Source organism: Nerophis lumbriciformis, linkage group LG31, assembly GCF_033978685.3.
Source record: "Nerophis lumbriciformis linkage group LG31, RoL_Nlum_v2.1, whole genome shotgun sequence".
NCBI lineage: Eukaryota > Metazoa > Chordata > Actinopteri > Syngnathiformes > Syngnathidae > Nerophis > Nerophis lumbriciformis.
The window spans coordinates 1,403,191-1,428,891 of NC_084578.2; the positions used below are offsets into that span (position 1 = coordinate 1,403,191).

Here is a 25,701-nt window from a genome sequence, read left to right on the forward strand (position 1 = left end):
CCTTTTTTATTTATCTTACCAACTTTTATTTAATTGTAATTATTATTCAATTAAGTTAAACACTGATAAAATTAAATGAAGTAATTTGTGATTTTAAAAAAGTTTTACAATTTCCGTCGCTAAAAAAATAAAAAATAAAAATCTTTGTTACTTGCTTGGTTTCGATTGTTGAAATTGTCAAAAAAATAAATAAATAAATAAATAAATAGTACTAAAATTTGAATGAGTTATTTAGTATAATTTATTTATTGCATTTTTATTTATCTTACCAACTTTTATTTAATTTTAATTAAGTTAAACACTGATAAAATTAAATGAAGTAATTTGTGATTTTAAAAAAGTTTTACAAATTCCGTTGCTAAAAAAAAAAAAAAAAATCTTTGTTACTTGCTTGGTTTTAAATGTTGCAATTGTCAAAAAAAATTACATAAAAATAATAAATAGTACTAAAATTAGAATTATTTATTCAGTATAATTTATTTATTGCCTTTTTTTATTCATCTTACCAACTTTTATTTAATTGTAATTATTATTTAATTAAGTTAAACACTGATAAAATTAAATGAAGTAATTTGTGATTTAAAAAAAGTTTTACAATTTCCGTTGCTAAAAATAAAAAAAATAAAAATCTTTGTTACTTGCTTGGTTTCGATTGTTGAAATTGTCAAAAAAAATAAAAAAAATAATAATAAATAGTACTAAAATTTGAATGAGTTATTTAGTATAGTTTATTTATTGCCTTTTTTTTATTTATCTTACCAACTTTTATTTAATTTTAATTAAGTTAAACACTGATAAAATTAAATGAAGTAATTTGTGATTCAACAAAAGTTTTACAAATTCCGTTGCTAAAAAAAAAAAAAAAAATCTTTGTTATTTGCTTGGTTTTAAATGTTGCAATTGTCAAAAAAATTACATAAAAATAATAAATAGTACTAAAATTAGAATTATTTATTCAGTATAATTTATTTATTGCCTTTTTTATTTATTTTACCAACTTTTATTTAATTGTAATTATTATTTAATTAAGTTAAACACTGATAAAATTAAATGAAGTAATTTGTGATTTTAAAAAAGTTTTACAATTTCCGTCGCTAAAAAAATAAAAAATAAAAATCTTTGTTACTTGCTTGGTTTCAATTGTTGAAATTGTCAAAAAAAAAAAAATAATAATAATAATAAATAGTACTAAAATTTGAATGAGTTATTTAGTATAATTTATTTATTGCCTTTTTTTAATTTATCTTACCAACTTTTATTTAATTTTAATTAAGTTAAACACTGATAAAATTAAATGAAGTAATTTGTGATGTAACAAAAGTTTTACAAATTCCGTTGCTAAAAAAAAAAAAAAAAAATCTTTGTTACTTGCTTGGTTTTAAATGTTGCAATTGTCAAAAAAAATTACATAAAAATAATAAATAGTACTAAAATTAGAATTATTTATTCAGTATAATTTATTTATTGCCTTTTTTTATTTATCTTACCAACTTTTATTTAATTGTAATTATTATTTAATTAAGTTAAACACTGATTAAATTAAATGAAGTAATTTGTGATTTTAAAAAAGTTTTACAATTTCCGTCGCTAAAAAAATAAAAATCTTTGTTACTTGCTTGGTTTCGATTGTTGAAATTGTCAAAAAAAAAAAAAATAATAATAATAAATAGTACTAAAATTTGAATGAGTTATTTAGTATAATTTATTTATTGCCTTTTTTTAATTTATCTTACCAACTTTTATTTAATTTTAATTAAGTTAAACACTGATAAAATTAAATGAAGTAATTTGTGATGTAACAAAAGTTTTACAAATTCCGTTGCTAAAAAAAAAAAAAAAAAAAATCTTTGTTACTTGCTTGGTTTTAAATGTTGCAATTGTCAAAAAAAATTACATAAAAATAATAAATAGTACTAAAATTAGAATTATTTATTCAGTATAATTTATTTATTGCCTTTTTTTATTTATCTTACCAACTTTTATTTAATTGTAATTATTATTTAATTAAGTTAAACACTGATAAAATTAAATGAAGTAATTTGTGATTTTAAAAAAGTTTTACAATTTCCGTCGCTAAAAAAATAAAAAATAAAAATCTTTGTTACTTGCTTGGTTTCGATTGTTGAAATTGTCAAAAAAATACATAAAAATAATAATAAATAGTACTAAAATTTGAATGAGTTATTTAGTATAATTTATTTATTGCCTTTTTTTATTTATCTTACCAACTTTTATTTAATTTTAATTAAGTTAAACACTGATAAAATTAAATGAAGTAATTTGTGATTTTAAAAAAGTTTTACAAATTCCGTTGCTAAAAAAAAAAAAAAAAAATCTTTGTTACTTGCTTGGTTTTAAATGTTGCAATTGTCAAAAAAAATTACATAAAATAAATAGTACTAAAATTAGAATTATTTATTCAGTATAATTCATTTATTGCCTTTTTTATTTATCTTACCAACTTTTATTTAAATGTAATTATTATTCAATTAAGTTAAACACTGATAAAATTAAATGAAGTAATTTGTGATTTTAAAAAAGTTTTACAATTTCCGTCGCTAAAAAAATAAAAAATAAAAATCTTTGTTACTTGCTTGGTTTCGATTGTTGAAATTGTCAAAAAAAATACATAAAAATAATAATAAATAGTACTAAAATTTGAATGAGTTATTTAGTATAATTTATTTATTGCCTTTTTTTATTTATCTTACCAACTTTTATTTAATTTTAATTAAGTTAAACACTGATAAAATTAAATGAAGTAATTTGTGATTTAACAAAAGTTTTACAAATTCCGTTGCTAAAAAAAAAAAAAAAAAAAAAATCTTTGTTACTTGCTTGGTTTTAAATGTTGCAATTGTCAAAAAAAATTACATAAAAATAATAAATAGTACTAAAATTAGAATTATTTATTCAGTATAATTTATTTATTGCCTTTTTTTATTCATCTTACCAACTTTTATTTAATTGTAATTATTATTTAATTAAGTTAAACACTGATAAAATTAAATGAAGTAATTTGTGATTTTAAAAAAAGTTTTACAATTTCCGTCGCTAAAAAAATAAAAAATAAAAATCTTTGTTACTTGCTTGGTTTCGATTATTGAAATTGTCAAAAAAAAAAAAAAATAATAATAATAAATAGTACTAAAATTTGAATGAGTTATTTAGTATAATTTATTTATTGCCTTTTTTTATTTATCTTACCAACTTTTATTTAATTTTAATTAAGTTAAACACTGATAAAATTAAATGAAGTAATTTGTGATTTAACAAAAGTTTTACAAATTCCGTTGCTAAAAAAAAAAAAAAAAAAAAAAATCTTTGTTACTTGCTTGGTTTTAAATGTTGCAATTGTCAAAAAAAAATTACATAAAAATAATAAATAGTACTAAAATTAGAATTATTTATTCAGTATAATTTATTTATTGCCTTTTTTTATTCATCTTACCAACTTTTATTTAATTGTAATTATTATTTAATTAAGTTAAACACTGATAAAATTAAATGAAGTAATTTGTGATTTTAAAAAAGTTTTACAATTTCCGTTGCTAAAAAAAAAAAAAAAAAAAAAATCTTTGTTACTTGCTTGGTTTCGATTGTTGAAATTGTCAAAAAAAAAATAATAATAATAATAAATAGTACTAAAATTTGAATGAGTTATTTAGTATAATTTATTTATTGCCTTTTTTTATTTATCTTACCAACTTTTATTTAATTTTAATTAAGTTAAACACTGATAAAATTAAATGAAGTAATTTGTGATTCAACAAAAGTTTTACAAATTCCGTTGCTAAAAAAAATAAAAAAAATCTTTGTTACTTGCTTGGTTTTAAATGTTGCAATTGTCAAAAAAAATTACATAAAAATAATAAATAGTACTAAAATTAGAATTATTTATTCAGTATAATTTATTTATTGCCTTTTTTTATTCATCTTACCAACTTTTATTTAATTGTAATTATTATTTAATTAAGTTAAACACTGATAAAATTAAATGAAGTAATTTGTGATTTTAAAAAAGTTTTACAATTTCCGTTGCTAAAAAAAAAAAAAAAAAAAATCTTTGTTACTTGCTTGGTTTTAAATGTTGCAATTGTCAAAAAAAATTACATAAAATAAATAGTACTAAAATTAGAATTATTTATTCAGTATAATTCATTTATTGCCTTTTTTATTTATCTTACCAACTTTTATTTAATTGTAATTATTATTCAATTAAGTTAAACACTGATAAAATTAAATGAAGTAATTTGTGATTTTAAAAAAGTTTTACAATTTCCGTCGCTAAAAAAATAAAAAATAAAAATCTTTGTTACTTGCTTGGTTTCGATTGTTGAAATTGTCAAAAAAATACATAAAAATAATAATAAATAGTACTAAAATTTGAATGAGTTATTTAGTATAATTTATTTATTGCCTTTTTTTATTTATCTTACCAACTTTTATTTAATTTTAATTAAGTTAAACACTGATAAAATTAAATGAAGTAATTTGTGATTTTAAAAAAGTTTTACAAATTCCGTTGCTAAAAAAAAAAAAAAAAAATCTTTGTTACTTGCTTGGTTTTAAATGTTGCAATTGTCAAAAAAAATTACATAAAATAAATAGTACTAAAATTAGAATTATTTATTCAGTATAATTCATTTATTGCCTTTTTTAGTTATCTTACCAACTTTTATTTAATTGTAATTATTATTCAATTAAGTTAAACACTGATAAAATTAAATGAAGTAATTTGTGATTTTAAAAAAGTTTTACAATTTCCGTCGCTAAAAAAATAAAAAATAAAAATCTTTGTTACTTGCTTGGTTTCGATTGTTGAAATTGTCAAAAAAATACATAAAAATAATAATAAATAGTACTAAAATTTGAATGAATTATTTAGTATAATTTATTTATTGCCTTTTTTTATTTATCTTACCAACTTTTATTTAATTTTAATTAAGTTAAACACTGATAAAATTAAATGAAGTAATTTGTGATTTAACAAAAGTTTTACAAATTCCGTTGCTAAAAAAAAAAAAAAAAAAAAAATCTTTGTTACTTGCTTGGTTTTAAATGTTGCAATTGTCAAAAAAAATTACATAAAAATAATAAATAGTACTAAAATTAGAATTATTTATTCAGTATAATTTATTTATTGCCTTTTTTTATTCATCTTACCAACTTTTATTTAATTGTAATTATTATTTAATTAAGTTAAACACTGATAAAATTAAATGAAGTAATTTGTGATTTTAAAAAAGTTTTACAATTTCCGTTGCTAAAAAAAAAAAAAAAAAAAATCTTTGTTACTTGCTTGGTTTCGATTGTTGAAATTGTCAAAAAAAAATAAAAAAAATAATAATAAATAGTACTAAAATTTGAATGAGTTATTTAGTATAATTTATTTATTGCCTTTTTTTATTTATCTTACCAACTTTTATTTAATTTTAATTAAGTTAAACACTGATAAAATTAAATGAAGTAATTTGTGATTTTAAAAAAGTTTTACAAATTCCGTTGCTAAAAAAAAAAAAAAAAAAAATCTATGTTACTTGCTTGGTTTTAAATGTTGCAATTGTCAAAAAAAATTACATAAAAATAATAAATAGCACTAAAATTAGAATTATTTATTCCGTATAATTCATTTATTGCCTTTTTTTATTTATCTTACCAACTTTTATTTAATTTTAATTAAGTTAAACCATGATTAAATTAAATGAAGTAATTTGTGATTTTAAAAAAGTTTTACAAATTCCATTGCTAAAAAAAAAAAAAAAAAAATCTTTGTTACTTGCTTGGTTTTAAATGTTGCAATTGTCAAAAAAATTACATAAAATAAATAGTACTAAAATTAGAATTATTTATTCAGTATAATTCATTTATTGCCTTTTTTATTTATCTTACCAACTTTTATTTAATTGTAATTATTATTCAATTAAGTTAAACACTGATAAAATTAAATGAAGTAATTTGTGATTTTAAAAAAGTTTTACAATTTCCGTTGCTAAAAAAAAAAAAAAAATCTTTGTTACTTGCTTGGTTTCGATTGTTGAAATTGTCAAAAAAAATTACACAAAAATAATAAATAGTACTAAAATTTGAATGATTTATTTAGTGTAATTTATTTATTGCCTTTTTTTATTTATCTTACCAACTTTTATTTAATTTTAATTAAGTTAAACACTGATTAAATTAAATGAAGTAATTTGTGATTTTAAAAAAGTTTTACAAATTCCGTTGCTAAAAAAAATAAAAAAAATAAAATCTTTGTTACTTGCTTGGTTTTAAATGTTGCAATTGTCAAAAAAAATTACATAAAAATAATAAATAGTACTAAAATTAGAATTATTTATTCAGTATAATTTATTTATTGCCTTTTTTTATTCATCTTACCAACTTTTATTTAATTGTAATTATTATTTAATTAAGTTAAACACTGATAAAATTAAATGAAGTAATTTGTGATTTTAAAAAAGTTTTACCATTTCCGTCGCTAAAAAATAAAAAAATAAAAATCTTTGTTACTTGCTTGGTTTCGATTGTTGAAATTGTCAAAAAAAAAAATTACATAAAAATAGTAAATAGTACTAAAATTTGAATTATTTATTTAGTATAATTTATTTATTGCCTTTTTTATTTATCTTACCAACTTTTATTTAATTGTAATTAAGTTAAACCCTGATTAAATTAAATTAAGTAATTTGTGATTTTAAAAAAGTTTTACAAATTCCGTTGCTAAAAAAAAAAAAAAAAAAAAAAAAAAATCTTTGTTACTTGCTTGGTTTTAAATGTTGCAATTGTCAAAAAAATTTACATAAAAATAATAAATAGTACTAAAATTAGAATTATTTATTCAGTATAATTTATTTATTGCCTTTTTTATTTATCTTACCAACTTGTATTTAATTGCAATTATTATTTAATTAAGTCAAACACTGATAAAATTAAATGAAGTAATTTGTGATTTAAAAAAAGTTTTACAATTTCCGTCGCTAAAAAAATAAAAAATAAAAATCTTTGTTACTTGCTTAGTTTCGATTGTTGAAATTGTCCAAAAAAATTACATAAAAATAATAAATAGTCCTAAAATTAGAATTATTTATTCAGTATAATTTATTTATTGCCTTTTTTAATTTATCTTACCAACTTTTATTTAATTGTAATTATTATTCAATTAAGTTAAACACTGATAAAATTAAATGAAGTAATTTGTGATTTTAAAAAAGTTTTACAATTTCCATCGCTAAAAAAATAAAAAATAAAAATCTTTGTTACTTGCTTGGTTTCGATTGTTGAAATTGTCAAAAAAAAATTACATAAAAATAGTAAATAGTACTAAAATTTGAATTATTTATTTAGTATAATTTATTTATTGCCTTTTTTATTTATCTTACCAACTTGTATTTAATTTTAATTATTATTTAATTAAGTTAGACACTGATCAAATTAAATGAAGTAGTAATTTGTTCAACATGATTATTTTTAAACAAAAAATGTATTTACTAAAAAATATTAAATGTCTTTATAAAAATAATACGTGTTGACTACAACCAGATCAGTTTTGACTGTCACTTGTGTAAAAAAAAATTAAAAATGTTTTAAATAGTATTTCATAATTTATTTTAAACACATTAATACAAATTAAATACATTCATATATTTTTCCAGTTAATTAATTGTTGAAAAATCAGTTACTCTCAGTGCTGCTGGAGTGATCGGCAAGTGCGGAATTTGTCAACCTGGCTTGACGTTACCGTCGGTTTGAAGGTAATACGTATTCTTCCGCAGCGTGTACAGTAATACTAATTATTGTTTGTGTACAGTAATACTAAATATTGTTTGTGTACAGTAATACTAAATATTGTTTGTGTACAGTAATACTAAATATTGTTTGTGTACAGTAACAGTAAATATTACAATGATGACTAATTACAGAATGATTGTGAATGTGAGAAAAAAGGGGCGTGGCCAAGCGTTCCATCCTTGCTGTCTGGATGAAGTCTCTCTCTTCCAGACGCAGCAGGAAGGGGATTCATACGACCCCAATCGGCACAATTTACCCGACACATGAAACGTGACAACACTATCCCCTTTAGCCACCAGATGGCAGTAGAGTGTTGATTACCTCAAAATGTGTTTTTGAGGTATTCCCACCTTGATGTGTAGAGTGACGCTTTCCATCATTTTCAGCAGACTGCATTGCGAAATGATTGACCCCCCCTCTTCCTCTCACGTGAGATCCACGAAAGGGGCCCGTATGAATCCCTTTTCTGCGCTCACTCTGATTCCAAAGTGTCTAACTTCTGACTGTTCTTCCAGCATCTTCTGTCCAACACTTCCTGTCACATGACCAACTGACCAATTAACCTTAACATTTTGATTGACAGGCTGTTTCCTGCACGATAAAGGACGTTTTTAAAAAGTGGCGCCGTTGCACAAAGAAATAAGACACCACATCAATGTATTTGCGTGTGTTTAAAGTATTTACTTTATGGCTGTCAGCCAAAAAAAAATCCATAAATTAGCCGCACCGTTTTATAAACCGCAGGGCTCAAAGTGTATGAAAAAAGTAACAGCTTATAGTTCGGAATTTACGGCACTTCTTTCCGAGCTGGTTTGTTGGACCTTTTGAAGCCATACTGAGTACTAGGATGCTCAAAGTAGTACGGGGAAGTAGTACATAGAAGTAAACAATACATGTTAGAAGTAGTACATCGAAGTAAACAATGTATGATGTTAGAAGTAGTACATAGTAGTAAACTACATGTTAGAAGTAGTACATACAAGTAGTACATAGAAGTAAACAATACATGTTAGAAGTAGTACATACAAGTAAACAATGTATGATGCTAGAAGTAGTACATAGTAGTAGTACATAGTAGTAGTACATAGTGGTAAACAATACATGTTAGTAGTACATCGAAGTAAACAATGTATGATGCTAGAAGTAGTACATATTAGTAGTACATAGAAGTAAACTACATGTTGTTAGAAGTAGTACATAGTAGTAGTACATAGTAGTAAACTACATGTTGTTAGAAGTAGTACATGGTAGTAGTACAGAGTAGCATACTACATGTTAGAAGTAGTACATACAAGTAGTACATCGAAGTAAACAATACATGTTAGAAGTAGTACATACAAGTAGTACATATAAGTAAACAATACATGTTAGAAGTAGTACATCAAAGTAAACAATGTATGATGCTAGAAGTAGTACATAGTAGTAGTACATAGAAGTAAACTACATGTTGTTAGAAGTAGTACATAGTAGTAGTACATAGTAGTATACTACATGATGTTAGAAGTAGTACATGCAAATAGTACATAGAGGTAAACAATACATGTTAGAAGTAGTACATCAAAGTAAAAAATGTGTGATGCTAAAAGTAGTACATTATACTACTATGTAAATACTGCTTAAAATGATTATACTACTATGTAAATACTGCTTGAAATGATTATACTACTATGTAAATACTGCTTGAAATGATTATACTACTATGTAAATACTGCTTGAAATGATTATACTACTATGTAAATACTGCTTGAAATGATTATACTACTATGTAAATACTGCTTGAAATGATTATACTACTATGTAAATACTGCTTAAAATGATTATACTACTATGTAAATACTGCTTAAAATGATTATACTACTATGTAAATACTGCTTGAAATGATTATACTACTATGTAAATACTGCTTAAAATGATTATACTACTATGTAAATACTGCTTAAAATGATTATACTACTATGTAAATACTGCTTAAAATGATTATACTACTATGTAAATACTGCTTGAAATGCTTCTAACAGGTGAAAGGATGTCAGACTTGTGGAATGTTCCAGAGTGAAAAGAGACTTTATTACAGGAAGTCCCTTGCCTCTCACGCCCCCCCTGACATCTTCTCCTGCCCCCCCCAGCTGTTTGTGTTGTCATGTGTCAATCACTCCGTGCTTTCATCACAAAAGGTCCCCGTCAGGACGACGTCCAGGTCGCCAGTGTTGCCGAGGCGGGACTCGCCCCGTCGCCATGGCAACACGCCACGCGGCGGTCAAGCTGTGAAGCGCAACGCCGGCAGGTAACTGATGCCACGCCCCCACCTTTATCTTGGCGAGCGCCATCGCACGTTACGGATCGTCAGAGCCGGCGAGCTTCCGTGAACCGCAGGGTGTCTCTAGTCGCTCCTCTCCAACTAGCAGCTAACTAGCAACTCCACCAGATGGCACTAGCTGCACGCCAAGTACTGAGCAGCTTTACTAACTAGCAACTCCACTAGATGGCACTAGCTGCACTCCAAGTACTGAGCAGCTTTAGTAACTAGCAATTCCACTAGATGGCACTAGCTGCACTCAAGTACTGAGCAGCTTTACTAACTAGCAACCCCACTAGATGGCAGTAGCTGCACTCCAAGTACTGAGCAGCTTTACTAACTAGCAACCCCACTAGATGGCATTAGCTGCACTCAAGTACTGAGCAGCTTTAGTAACTAGCAACCCCACTAGATGGCACGAGCTGCACTCAAGTACTGAGCAGCTTTACTAACTAGCAACTCCACTAGATGGCACTAGCTGCACTCAAGTACTGAGCAGCTTTACTAACTAGCAACCCCACTAGATGGTACTAGCTGCACTCAAGTACTGAGCAGCTTTAGTAACTAGCAACTCCACTAGATGGCACTAGCTGCACTCCAAGTACTGAGCAGCTTTAGTAACTAGCAGCTGCTTTATTTTGTGCCGTGTCTTTGGACAGCAGTGCCGAGCCTCGGCTGCTGTGGGAGCGCGTGGAGAAGATGGTTCCCGGCTCCGGCTCCGGCTCCGGCTCCGGCTCTGGCTCCGGCTCTGGCTCTGGCTCTGGCTCCGGCTCCGGCTCTGGCTCTTCCAGCAGCTCCTCCAGCAACTCCAGCACTCAGGCTGGTTCTCACTGTGGCTCCGGGGATCGCTCGAGGGCCCGCAGTGAGTGCTCACACCACACACAAGTCGCCACTCCAAGACCAGCAGCCGGCTGACTTTTCCCCCCCGGTTCCTCCGACTAGCCTCCTCTAAGTCCGAGGGCACGGCCCCCCAGAGGGCGGACGGTGGCGTGAAGAAGGCGGAGGAGAGGAGGGAGGCGGTCAGGCCCAGCAGACCGGCGGTGAGACTTTGGGTGGACAGAGCTAGACCCCGTAGATCTAGACGTGTGTGAGACTAACAAGACCGTCATGTGACCTCTAACCTTCTAGATGTTTCCTCCTTGTTTGCGCTAACTTTGCCTCCCGCAGTTGGACCGCCGTCTCATGCTGGCTTCTCATTGGCCGACCCAGCTGATTAACCCCGCCTTCTCGCTGTTTGCGCCGGGAACTGACCCTGAACCTCTCTTGCACCTGCAGGACCTGACGGCGCTGGCCAAGGAGCTGCGGGCGGCGGATGACGTGCGCCCCCCCAACAAGGTCACGGACTACTCGTCCTCCAGCGAGGACTCGGACACCACCGACGAAGACGACGACGAAGAGGTGGACCAGGAAGGAGGCGAGGAGTCCACTTCCGGCCCGGAGGACTCTCGAGCCGTGTATGTGCGCGTGCTGTTGTGGGCAAGCCCTCGTATGCGAGGCTTGGGGAGCGTGAGCAATAATAGCAGGGGGGAGTGAAAATATTCTGTCCCCTGGAAAATGGAACTGTGAGCTAGTTCTAAACAGCCCCTTTAATTCAAATATAAATAGTGGGGGGGGGGGGCGTGAGAGGCAAGTTCATAAATAAATACACATTCACTTCAGGGGGGCGTGAAAAATGTTTGTCCCATCGAAAACTGTTCCAAAAAGCCCCTTTAATGCAGTGCTTCTTAAATGGTGGCGCAGGCACCTCCGGGGGGGGCACCATCAGGGTAAGAGAGAGCGTGAGAGATAACGGGGGGGCGTGAAAAAAATTATGTTCCTTAAAAATATGTAACAGTGAGCAATTTCCAAACTTCCCCATTTAATGTAGAGCTTCTTAAATAGTCAGGGGCTGTGATATGTAAGGGGGGGGGGGGGGCGTGAAACGAATGCTGTCCCCAAGGGGGGGCGGGGGGGGCATGAGAGGCAATAGCCTGGTAGAATATTTAGTGTTGGTAGAGAACTATCTTGACACATACAAATAAATTAAACATTTACTTCGGGGGGTTGTGAAAAAATGCTGTCCCCTGGGGGGGCGTGAGAGACAATAGCCTGGTAGAATATTTAGTGTTGGTAGAGAACTATCTTGACACATACAGATAAAAAAAAATAAACATTCACTTTGTCGGAGGAGGGGCGTGAAAAGAATGCTGTCCCTAGGGGGGGCGTGAGAGTCAATAGCCTGGTAGAATATTTAGTGTTGGTAGAGAACTATCTTGACACATACAGATAAAAAAAAAAAAACATTCACTTTGTCGGAGGAGGGGCGTGAAAAGAATGCTGTCCCCTGGGGGGGCGTGAGAGACAATAGCCTAGTAGAATATTTAGTGTTGGTAGAGAACTATCTTGACACATACAAATAAATTAAACATTTACTTCAGGGGGTCGTGAAAAAATGCTGTCCCCTGGGGGGGCGTGAGAGTCAATAGCCTGGTAGAATATTTAGTGTTGGTAGAGAACTATCTTGACACATACAGATTAAAAAAATAAACATTCACTTTGTCAAGAGGGGGGGGGGCGTGAAAAGAATGCTGTCCCCAGGGGGGGCGTGAGAGTCAATAGCCTGGTAGAATATTTAGTGTTGGTAGAGAACTATCTTGACACATACAAATAAATTAAACATTTACTTCAGGGGGTCGTGAAAAAATGCTGTCCCCTGGGGGGGCGTGAGAGTCAATAGCCTGGTAGAATATTTAGTGTTGGTAGAGAACTACCTTGACACATACAGATTAAAAAAATAAACATTCACTTTGTCAAGAGGGGGGGGGCGTGAAAAGAATGCTGTCCCCAGGGGGGGCGTGAGAGTCAATAGCCTGGTAGAATATTTAGTGTTGGTAGAGAACTACCTTGACACATACAGATTAAAAAAATAAACATTCACTTTGTCAAGGGGGGGGGGGGGGCGTGAAAAGAATGCTGTCCCCTAGGGGGGGCGTGAGAGGCAATCATTGAGGAGCAGTGCACTGGGGCAGCCAGGGAAAACATGGCCTCTCTGTGCAGTTTGATGGACACCAAGTCAAATGTGTTGGGGATGAAAACCTGGTCCTTGTTCTCTGCAGGTCTTCCTGCCTGAATGAAAACCTGGTCCTTGTTTTCTGCAGGTCCTCCTGCCTGAATGAAAACCTGGTCCTTGTTCTCTGCAGGTCTTCCTGCCTTGAATGAAAACCTGGTCCTTGTTCTCTGCAGGTCCTCCCGCCTGAGCAACGGCGAGACGGAGTCGGTGAAAACTATGATCGTGCACGACGAGGGGGAGGGCGAGCCGTGCAAGGACAGCACGCTGGTGGTGCGACAGGTAGACAACAAGACTAGTCGTCCTTTGGCACGAGCGACCTCTCACCCCCCCCCCTCCCTTGTCTAGTTTTGTTCCATTCCCGCCTTTTATGTTTGCATGCGTCTTGTCTGTCCTCAAATGCTAACATGCTAACAGCGATGCTAACACAATGTAATTGTGTCCTCATCCAACCTAAACATAGTCGCTTTTAGCGCACTAGTGGTAGCACTTTCACACACGCTAGAGGCGCTAACTCAATGTAGCCAAACACCTTTACTTCAGTTTAGTTGTTTTCTTTTGTTTGACTAAATACATACGTGTACTATTTCTAGCAGTACTTGTTATTTCTAGCAGTACTTGTTATTTCTAGCAGTACTTGTTATTTCTAGCAGTACCTGTTATTTCTAACAGTACTTGTTATTTCTAGCAGTACTTGTTATTTCTAGCAGTACCTGTTATTTCTAGCAGTACTTGTTATTTCTAGCAGTACTTGTTATTTCTAACAGTACTTGTTATTTCTAGCAGTACTTGTTATTTCTAGCAGTACCTGTTATTTCTAACAGTACTTGTTATTTCTAGCAGTACTTGTTATTTCTAGCAGTACCTGTTATTTCTAACAGTACTTGTTATTTCTAGCATTACTTGTTATTTCTAACAGTACTTGTTATTTCTAGCAGTACCTGTTATTTCTAGCAGTACTTGTTATTTCTAGCAGTACCTGTTATTTCCAGCAGTACTTGTTATTTCTAGCAGTACTTGTTATTTCTAGCAGTACCTGTTATTTCTAACAGTACTTGTTATTTCTAGCAGTACTTGTTATTTCTAGCAGTACCTGTTATTTCTAGCAGTACTTGTTATTTCTAGCAGTACTTGTTATTTCTAGCAGTACCTGTTATTTCTAACAGTACTTGTTATTTCTAGCAGTACTTGTTATTTCTAGCAGTACTTGTTATTTCTAACAGTACTTGTTATTTCTAGCAGTACTGGTTATTTCTAGCAGTACTTGTTATTTCTAACAGTACTTGTTATTTCTAGCATTACTTGTTATTTCTAGCAGTACTTGTTATTTCTAGCAGTACCTGTTATTTCTAACAGTACTTGTTATTTCTAGCAGTACTTGTTATTTCTAGCAGTACTTGTTATTTCTAGCAGTACTTGTTATTTCTAACAGTACTTGTTATTTCTAGCAGTACTTGTTATTTCTAGCAGTACTTGTTATTTCTAACAGTACTTGTTATTTCTAACAGTACTTGTTATTTCTAGCATTACTTGTTATTTCTAGCAGTACCTGTTATTTCTAACAGTACTTGTTATTTCTAGCAGTATTTGTTATTTCTAGCAGTACTTGTTATTTCTAGCAGTACTTGTTATTTCTAGCAGTACCTGTTATTTCTAACAGTACTTGTTATTTCTAGCAGTACTTGTTATTTCTAGCAGTACCTGTTATTTCTAACAGTACTTGTTCTTTCTAGCATTACTTGTTATTTCTAGCAGTACTTGTTATTTCTAGCAGTACTTGTTATTTCTAGCAGTACTTGTTATTTCTAACAGTACTTGTTATTTCTAGCAGTACTTGTTATTTCTAGCATTACTTGTTATTTCTAACAGTACATGTTACTTCTAGCATTACTTGTTATTTCTAGCAGTACTTGTTATTTCTAGCAGTACTTGTTATTTCTAGCAGTACTTGTTATTTCTAGCATTACTTGTTATTTCTAACAGTACTTGTTATTTCTAACAGTACTTGTTATTTCTAGCAGTACTTGTTATTTCTAACAGTACTTGTTATTTCTAGCAGTACTTGTTATTTCTAACAGTACTTGTTATTTCTAGCAGTACTTGTTATTTCTAGCAGTACTTGTTATTTCTAGCAGTACTTGTTTGTCAACTAAACGGGTATACCGCGAGAGACGTGACGTTGGCGAACGAGTCGAGTCTTTCGAGCGGCTCTTTTAAGTGGACGACGACAACCCAGTTGTGAGTCGTTTGTTTGGGAGTCGTTTTTGTGCACGTGCTAATTTAGCGTGGGCAATTTCCATCACTCTGCACCCGACTGGCAACTAACTGGACTAGAAGATGAGTCAGAGTTTAAACCTAATTTGGCAGCTTTTGGATTGACCTACTTTTTTATTTACAAACATTTTTTTACATAAAAAAATAATAGTATATATGTGTGTGTGTGTGTATATATATATATACATGTATATACAGTATATGTATATGTATGGTCCACGGGTGTGGAATAAGGCCAGTACTTAGAGTGCGAAGACTTTGTAGGGCGCAACCTAAGCCCTCCAGCTCCCTGGCAAGGTGTGTCCAGGCGTAGTTTGACTCCCCAGCGCTGACGGGGCCACAAAGCAGGACTAACAAGACTAACGAGCTGCTGTTTGCCTGCGTAGCCTAGCAACCGTAGCCTAGCAACCGTGGCCGGCCCTCGGCTTTGGCCCGCGGCTTCCCCTCCGCCGGGAGCAGGCGTGGACCCAAAGTCGTCCCCTCTTTCTGCTTCCAGAGCGCAGGGGATGGCAAAAAGAGGGCGGGCCCCGCCCCCGCCCCGCAGAGCCCCCACCACCATCTTCATCACCCCCATCACGCACACCATCATCATCATCATCAGCCGGACAGGAACGGCTTTGTGGGCCGCATCCACCTCCTCCCAGACCTGATCCAGCAGAGCCATCACTCCTCCTCCTCCCCCTCCCCCTCCTCCTCCGCCTCCACCTCGCCCTCCACCTCCAGCCTGGCCAGCCCCTGCATGTCCCCCCACAGCCCCCTGGACAAGATGGCCATCTTCATGGAGGTAGGTCACTCTGACACCTCCTCATTTGCATATTGACCACCACTTCCTGTTATTGTCACTCTGGCACCTCCTCATTTGCATATTGACCACCACTTCCTGTTATTGTCACTCTGGCACCTCCTCATTTGCATATTGACCACCACTTCCTGTTATTGTCACTCTGACACCTCCTCATTTGCATATTGACCACCACTTCCTGTTGTTGTCACTCTGACACCTCCTCATTTGCATATTGACCACCACTTCCTGTTATTGTCACTCTGACACCTCCTCATTTGCATATTGACCACCACTTCCTGTTATTGTCACTCTGACACCTCCTCATTTGCATATTGACCACCACTTCCTGTTGTTGTCACTCTGACACCTCCTCATTTGCATATTGACCACCACTTCCTGTTGTTGTCACTCTGACACCTCCTCATTTGCATATTGACCACCACTTCCTGTTATTGTCACTCTGACACCTCCTCATTTGCATATTGACCACCACTTCCTGTTGTTGTCACTCTGACACCTCCTCATTTGCATATTGACCACCACTTCCTGTTGTTGTCACTCTGACACCTCCTCATTTGCATATTGACCACCACTTCCTGTTATTGTCACTCTGGCACCTCCTCATTTGCATATTGACCACCACTTCCTGTTATTGTCACTCTGGCACCTCCTCATTTGCATATTGACCACCACTTCCTGTTATTGATTGATGACACAATATTGCTTTCATTCTGCACACAAAAAAGATTTATTGGAGGAAATGATTGGACCCACATATGTTACACCTCAGTCAGTTCATGTATTCATTCAGTCTAAGTCATGTATTCATTTGATGACATCATTCATTCTTACACTCCTTCACATAATGATGTCATCTATTCAGATGATAACAACATTGTAGTAGACGTCCTTTACGTGTCAAACTCAAGGCCCGCACGCCAAATATGGCCCACCACGGGATTTAAATTGGCCTGCCACATCACTTTATATGCCGCATCGTTTACGTGGCCTGCTGCATAACTTTATATGGCCTGCCACTTCATTTATTGGGCCTGCCACAATATTTTAAATAGCCTGCCACGTCATTATATGGCCTGCCACATCATTTATATGGCCTGCCACATCATTTACATGGCCTGCCATATCATTTATATGGCCTGTCACATCATTTACATGGCCTGCCACGTCATTTACATGGCCTGCCACATCATTTATATGGCCTGCCACATCATTTGATGTGTCCATGCTGCATAACTTCTTGTGTTCGGCTGCATTGTTTTAAATGGCCTGCCGTTGAATTTTATGTGGCCCACCACACAATTTGATGTGGTCCGCAGCGTCATTTGATATGGTCTGCCACATAATTTGATGTGTCGTGCCGTATAATTTTATGTGGCTGGCCGCGTCCACGTAATTTTATATGACCTGCCACGTAATTTCATATGGCCTGCCGTATAATTTTATATGGCTTGCCGTATAATTTTATATGGCTGGCCTCATCATTTTATTTGGCCTGCCACATAATTTTATATGGCCTGCCACATAATTGTATTTGTCCTGCTGAATGAATCATTTTATATAGCCCGCCGTGTAATTTTTATGTGGCCCGCTGTATCATTTTAAAGTGGCCTGTCGCATTGATTCATGTGACCCGGTGGTCATATTATGTCACCTGCCGCATCATTTGTGTGGCCTGCCGTATTATTTAAGTTGCTTCGATGCTTTATTTAAATGTCTCGCTGCATAATTTATGCCGTATCCTTTTATGCCACATCATTTTCTGATGTTCTGTGATATTATAGTGGCCTGCAAAAAAAGCTGTAAACATTTTGTGACTGAACGTATTCTTCTTCCAATCTGTAGATGAACATATCTCATACTGAACTCATGTCTGTAGATATGATATCACTCAACATAGTTTACTATATAAACTGAGGAAGAGGGTGATGATACATGAATATGATATCAATATGATACATGAATATGATATCAATATGATACATGATATATGATATAAATATGATACATGATACACGATAAATTAATATGATATCAATATGATTTATGATACATAATTATGATATACATATGATACATGATACACGGTACATGAATATGATATCAATATGATGCACGATATATGATACATGAATATGATATCAATATGATATACAATACATGATATTTGATACATGAGATATCCATCCATCCCTTTTCTACCGCTTGTCCCTTATGGGGTCGCAGGGGGTGCTGGAGCCTATGATACATGAATATGATACATGATATATGATTCATGAATGATACATGATATATGATACATGAATATGATACACAATACATGATATATGATACATGAATATGATGCATGATATATGATACACGATACATACATATGATACATGAACATGATATGTGATACATGAATATGATACACGATATATGAGACATGATACACGATATATGAATATGATGCATGATATATGATACACGATACATACATATGATACATGAACATGATACATGATATATGAGACATGATACACGATACATGAATATGATACATGAACATGATACATGATATGTGATACATGTTATATGATACATGAACATGATACATGATATATGATGTATGAGACATGATACACGATACATGAATATGATACATGAACATGATACATGATACATGAATATGATGCATGAACATGATACATGATATGTGATACATGATATATGATACATGAATATGATACACGATACATACATATGATACATGAACATGATATATCATACATGAATATGATGCATGATATATGATACACGATACATACATATGATACATGAACATGATATATGATACATGAATATGATGCACAATACATGATATATGATACATGAATATGATATCAATATGATACACGATATATGATACATGAATATGATATCAATATGATATACAATACATGATATTTGATACATGAGATATCCATCTATCCCTTTTCTACCGCTTGTCCCTTATTGGGTCGCAGGGGGTGCTGGAGCCTATGATACATGAATATGATACATGATATATGATTCATGAATGATACATGATATATGATACACAATACATGATATATGATACATGAATATGATGCATGATATATGATACACGATACATACATATGATACATGAACATGATATATGATACATGAATATGATACACGATATATGAGACATGATACACGATACATGAATATGATACATGATATATGATACATGATACATACATATGATACATGAACATGATACATGATATATGAGACATGATACACGATACATGAATATGATACATGAACATGATACATGATATGTAATACATGTTATATGATACATGAACATGATACATGATATATGATGCATGAGACATGATACACGATACATGAATATGATACATGAATATGATACATGAACATGATACATGATATGTGATATATGATACATGATATATGATACACGATACATACATATGATACATGAACATGATATATGATACATGAATATGATACACAATATATGAGACATGATACACGATACATGAATATGATACATGAATATGATGCATGATATATGATACACGATACATACATATGATACATGAACATGATATATGATACATGAATATGATACACAATATATGAGACATGATACACGATACATGAATATGATACATGAATATGATGCATGATATATGATACACGATACATACATATGATACATGAACATGATATATGAGACATGATACACGATACATGAATATGATACATGAACATGATACATGATATATGAGACATGATACACGATACATGAATATGATACATGAACATGATACATGATATGTGATACATGATATATGATACATGAATATGATACACGTTATATGAGACATGATACACGATACATGAATATGATACATGAATATTCATGTATCTTAACAGTGAATATTCATATATATTGACTGTTATGATACATGATGTGCGATACATGAATATGATGGATGAACTGACTGTTCCAAGCGGCCCTCTGAGGCAGACATCATTAGCAAGTGGCCCTCAATAAAAAGCAGTTTGACATTTATTCAGCGACCCTCATCACATCATTTTGTATCCTCACATATATTTCATAATGTGTGTTAAATATTCTCACAAGTATTTTATACCTGTTGTCCTCGGTCATGCACTTCCTCCCTGCATGCATCCTCTACACCAGTGACTCTCAAACCTGCTCCACCTGGTGCTGCGCTAAAGACCCCTAACTAGATATCCAAACACAGTGTGACTGTTCAAACGTAGTGCAATGTGGCCACACTTGGTAAATATACTTGCTTTTGATGAACACCTAGGCCTACTTGGCTCCTGTGCTTCACCGCGGTGGTTTGAGAAGCACTGGCCTGGACCATCTTTGTTGTTGTGCTGCCAAGTGTTGTTGTGCTGCCAAGTGTGACGCTGTGTGTTGCTGCAGAGTCAGTCCAGTAACAACATGCAGAAGCACAAGTCCTCGTCCTCCTTCACGCCGTTCATCGACCCGCGCCTGCTGCAGGTCTCGCCCTCCGCCGGCAGCGCCCTCAACAACGTCGGTAAGTCCCACCGCTCGCTTCTTCTTTGGCTTTTTCACACCGCAATAAAACCTTTCTTTCTTTCTTTCTTTAGGCTACGCCAACGACCCGCGGCTGGCAGAGGCGCTGAGGGCCGACCCGTCCCGCAAAGGGTCCGTGGTCAACGTCAACCCGGTCAACACCCGACCACAGAGCGACACGCCCGAGATCCGCAAATACAAGAAGAGGTTCAACTCTGAGATCCTTTGTGCCGCACTCTGGGGTAAACTTACTCCGACTTATTTACATCTTTGACTTTGGTCCACTCATTTTTTTTAATGTAAATAAATAAAATACAGAAAATTAGATCAAACATTTTTTATTTATTTAATTTTTAATTTTTTTTTCTTTTTTTCTGTATTTTATTTATTTACATAAAAAAAAAAATCAGTGGACCAAAGTCATTTGACTTATTTTTTCAGTTGAATTATTTGAACAAACAGAATATTTAAAACTGGATTTTTTGTAAACTATTTTAACAAACTGATATTTTAAAATGATTTAAACAAACTGATTTTTTTAAACTATTCAGACAAACTGGATTAAAAAATTTTTTTTAAACAAACTGGATTTTTTTTTAACTATTTAAACTAAACTGATATTTTAACATTTTTAAACAAACTGATATTTTAAGATCATTTAAACAAACTGATTTTTTTAAATGATTTAAACAAACTGATTTTTTTAAACTATTCAAACAAACTGGATTTAAAAAAAAAATGTAAACAAACTGAATTTTTTTTTAAACTATTTATACCAAACTGATTTTTTTCAAATTTTTAAACAAACTGATATTTTAAAATCATTTAAACAAACTGATTTTTTAAAATTATTTAAACAAACTGATTTTTTAAAACTACTTAAACGTGTGTGTGTGTGTGTGTGTGTGTGTGTGTGTGTGTGTGTGTGTGTGTGTGTGTGTGTGTGTGTGTGTGTGTGTGTGTGTGTGTGTTCTTGTATTTCTACCCTTCTTGAGACACCGACAAGGAAAAGTAAGCGAAATCTTGGTCCCAATACGGAACACCATTGCATCTAATATAGAGCCAAATAATAGAGTCCGTGAACATTGCTCCAAAGTCAGGATTTTTTTGTTGATTTAATGTGCGTACAAAAGTGAAAAAGTGAAGGTTATGTGTTAGCGACATCATTTTTATCATTAGATGGTGTACCTAATGAAGTGACCATGTGGTGTGTGTGTGTGTGTGTGTGTGTGTGTAGGCGTGAACCTGCTGGTGGGAACAGAGAGCGGTCTGATGTTGTTGGATCGCAGCGGTCAAGGCAAAGTTTACCCGCTCATCAGCCGACGACGCTTCCAGCAGATGGACGTCCTGGAGGGACTCAACGTCCTGGTCACGATATCAGGTAGCAGTCACCTCTATCGCACACACACGACTCAATGTCCTGGTCATGATATCAAGTAGCAGTCACCTGTATCACACACGCGACGCAACGTCCTGGTCACGATATCAGGTAGCAGTCACCTCTATCGCACACACACGACTCAACGTTCTGGTCATGATATCAGGTAGCAGTCACCCGTATCACACACGAGTCCACGTCCTGGTCACGTTATCAAGTAGCAGTCACCTGTATCACACACACGACTCAACGTCCTGGTCACGATATCAGGTCGCAGTCACCTGCATCGCACACACACACACACAACTCAACATCTTGGTCACGATATCAAGTAGCAGTCACCTATATCACACACATGACTCACCGTCCTGGTCACAATATCAGGTAGCAGTCACCTGTATCGCACACACGACTCAACGTCCTGGTCACGATATCAGGTAGCAGTCACTCGTATCACACGCACGCTACTCAATGTCCTGGTCATGATATCAAGTAGCAGTCACCCGTATCACACACGTCTCAACATCCTGGTCATGATATCAGGTAGTAGTCACCCGTATCACACACCCCTCAACGTCCTGGTCACGATATCAGGTAGCAGTCACCCGTATCGCGCACAAACACGACTCAATGTCCTGCTCACGATATCAGGTAGCAGTCACCTGTATCAAGTCAAAGTCAAAGTGAGTTGAAGTGAGTCAGTAAAATGATGTCATCAGTCACTTCTCAGTTTCATAGTAGGAAACAATCTTTGATCACCACACTGACATCTGCTGGTGGTGGTGGTGCACTGCATGCATCACCTTATATATGATAGAAACTTCAATGTTACAATTATTACAAATGTTAAATAAATGTTACAATTATTATAAATGTGAAATAAATGTTATAATTATTATAAATGTTAAATAAATGTTACAATTATTATAAATGTAAAATAAATGTTTACAATTATCATAAATGTTACAATTATTATAAATGTTAAATAAATGTTACAATTATTATAAATGTTAAATAAATGTTATGATTATTATAAATGTGAAATAAATGTTACAATTATTATAAATGTTAAATAAATGTTTACAATTATCATAAATGTTACAATTATTATAAATGTTAAATAAATGTTACAATTATTATAAATGTTAAATAAATGTTACAATTATTATAAATGTGAAATAAATGTTACAATTATTATAAATGTTAAATAAATGTTACAATTATTATAAATGTGAAATAAATGTTACAATTATTATAAATGTTAAATAAATGTTTACAATTATCATAAATGTTACAATTATTATAAATGTTAAATAAATGTTATAATTATTATAAATGTTAAATAAATGTTACAATTATTATAAATGTTAAATAAATGTTACAATTATTATAAATGTTAAATAAATGTTATAATTATTATAAATGTTAAATAAATGTTACAATTATTATAAATGTTAAATAAATGTTATAATTATTATAAATGTTAAATAAATGTTTACAATTATCATAAATGTTACAATTATTATAAATGTGAAATAAATGTTACAATTATTATAAATGTTAAATGTTTACAATTATCATAAATGTTACAATTATTATAAATGTGAAATAAATGTTACAATTATTATAAATGTTAAATAAATGTTATAATTATTATAAATGTTAAATAAATGTTATAATTATTATAAATGTTAAATAAATGTTTACAATTATCATAAATGTTACAATTATTATAAATGTTAAATAAATGTTACAATTATTATAAATGTTAAATAAATGTTTACAATTATCATAAATGTTACAATTATTATAAATGTTAAATAAATGTTACAATTATTATAAATGTGAAATAAATGTTACAATTATTATAAATGTGAAATAAATGTTTACAATTATCATAAATGTTACAATTATTATAAATGTTAAATAAATGTTACAATTATTATAAATGTGAAATAAATGTTACAATTATTATAAATGTGAAATAAATGTTACAATTATTATAAATGTTAAATAAATGTTATAATTATTATAAATGTTAAATAAATGTTTACAATTATTATAAATGTTACAATTATTATAAATGTTAAATAAATGTTACAATTATTATAAATGTTAAATAAATGTTACAATTATTATAAATGTTAAATAAATGTTACAATTATTATAAATGTTAAATAAATGTTTACAATTATCATAAATGTTACAATTATTATAAATGTGAAATAAATGTTACAATTATTATAAATGTGAAATAAATGTTACAATTATTATAAATGTGAAATAAATGTTACAATTATTATAAATGTTAAATGTTTACAATTATCATAAATGTTACAATTATTATAAATGTGAAATAAATGTTACAATTATTATAAATGTTAAATAAATGTTATAATTATTATAAATGTTAAATAAATGTTATAATTATTATAAATGTTAAATAAATGTTTACAATTATCATAAATGTTACAATTATTATAAATGTTAAATAAATGTTACAATTATTATAAATGTTAAATAAATGTTTACAATTATCATAAATGTTACAATTATTATAAATGTTAAATAAATGTTACAATTATTATAAATGTGAAATAAATGTTACAATTATTATAAATGTGAAATAAATGTTACAATTATTATAAATGTTAAATAAATGTTATAATTATTATAAATGTTAAATAAATGTTTACAATTATTATAAATGTTACAATTATTATAAATGTTAAATAAATGTTACAATTATTATAAATGTTAAATAAATGCTACAATTATTATAAATGTTAAATAAATGTTACAATTATTATAAATGTTAAATAAATGTTTACAATTATCATAAATGTTACAATTATTATAAATGTTAAATAAATGTTACAATTATTATAAATGTGAAATAAATGTTACAATTATTATAAATGTGAAATAAATGTTACAATTATTATAAATGTTAAATAAATGTTATAATTATTATAAATGTTAAATAAATGTTTACAATAATTATAAATGTTACAATTATTATAAATGTTAAATAAATGTTACAATTATTATAAATGTTAAATAAATGTTACAATTATTATAAATGTTAAATAAATGTTTACAATTATCATAAATGTTACAATTATTATAAATGTGAAATAAATGTTACAATTATTATAAATGTTAAATAAATGTTATAATTATTATAAATGTTAAATAAATGTTACAATTATTATAAATGTTAAATAAATGTTATAATTATTATAAATGTTAAATAAATGTTTATAATTATCATAAATGTTACAATTATTATAAATGTGAAATAAATGTTACAATTATTATAAATGTGAAATAAATGTTACAATTATTATTAATGTGAAATAAATGTTACAATTATTATAAATGTGAAATAAATGTTACAATTATTATAAATGTTAAATAAATGTTATAATCATTATAAATGTTAAATAAATGTTATAATTATTATAAATGTTACAATTATTATAAATGTTAAATAAATGTTACAATTATTATAAATGTT

At 30.9% G+C, this 25,701-nt stretch overlaps 1 protein-coding gene across 3 annotated transcripts in view; it reads left to right on the forward strand.

The window, feature by feature from the left end:
- The window catches only part of LOC133574085 (mitogen-activated protein kinase kinase kinase kinase 4-like), a 141,000-nt gene that overhangs the window by 89,398 nt on the left and 25,901 nt on the right, over positions 1-25,701 (forward strand). The window contains exons 16-24 of one of the 3 annotated variants that reach the window (XM_061926125.1): positions 9,966-10,075; positions 10,747-10,949; positions 11,030-11,127; positions 11,363-11,541; positions 13,310-13,415; positions 15,904-16,191; positions 20,690-20,804; positions 20,878-21,045; positions 22,041-22,184. In XM_061926125.1, the coding sequence (XP_061782109.1) occupies positions 9,966-10,075; positions 10,747-10,949; positions 11,030-11,127; positions 11,363-11,541; positions 13,310-13,415; positions 15,904-16,191; positions 20,690-20,804; positions 20,878-21,045; positions 22,041-22,184 (1,411 nt within the window). The remainder of the gene's footprint in view (positions 1-9,965; positions 10,076-10,746; positions 10,950-11,029; positions 11,128-11,362; positions 11,542-13,309; positions 13,416-15,903; positions 16,192-20,689; positions 20,805-20,877; positions 21,046-22,040; positions 22,185-25,701) is intronic. The other 2 variants (XM_061926126.1, XM_061926127.1) reach the window with 2 other exon arrangements.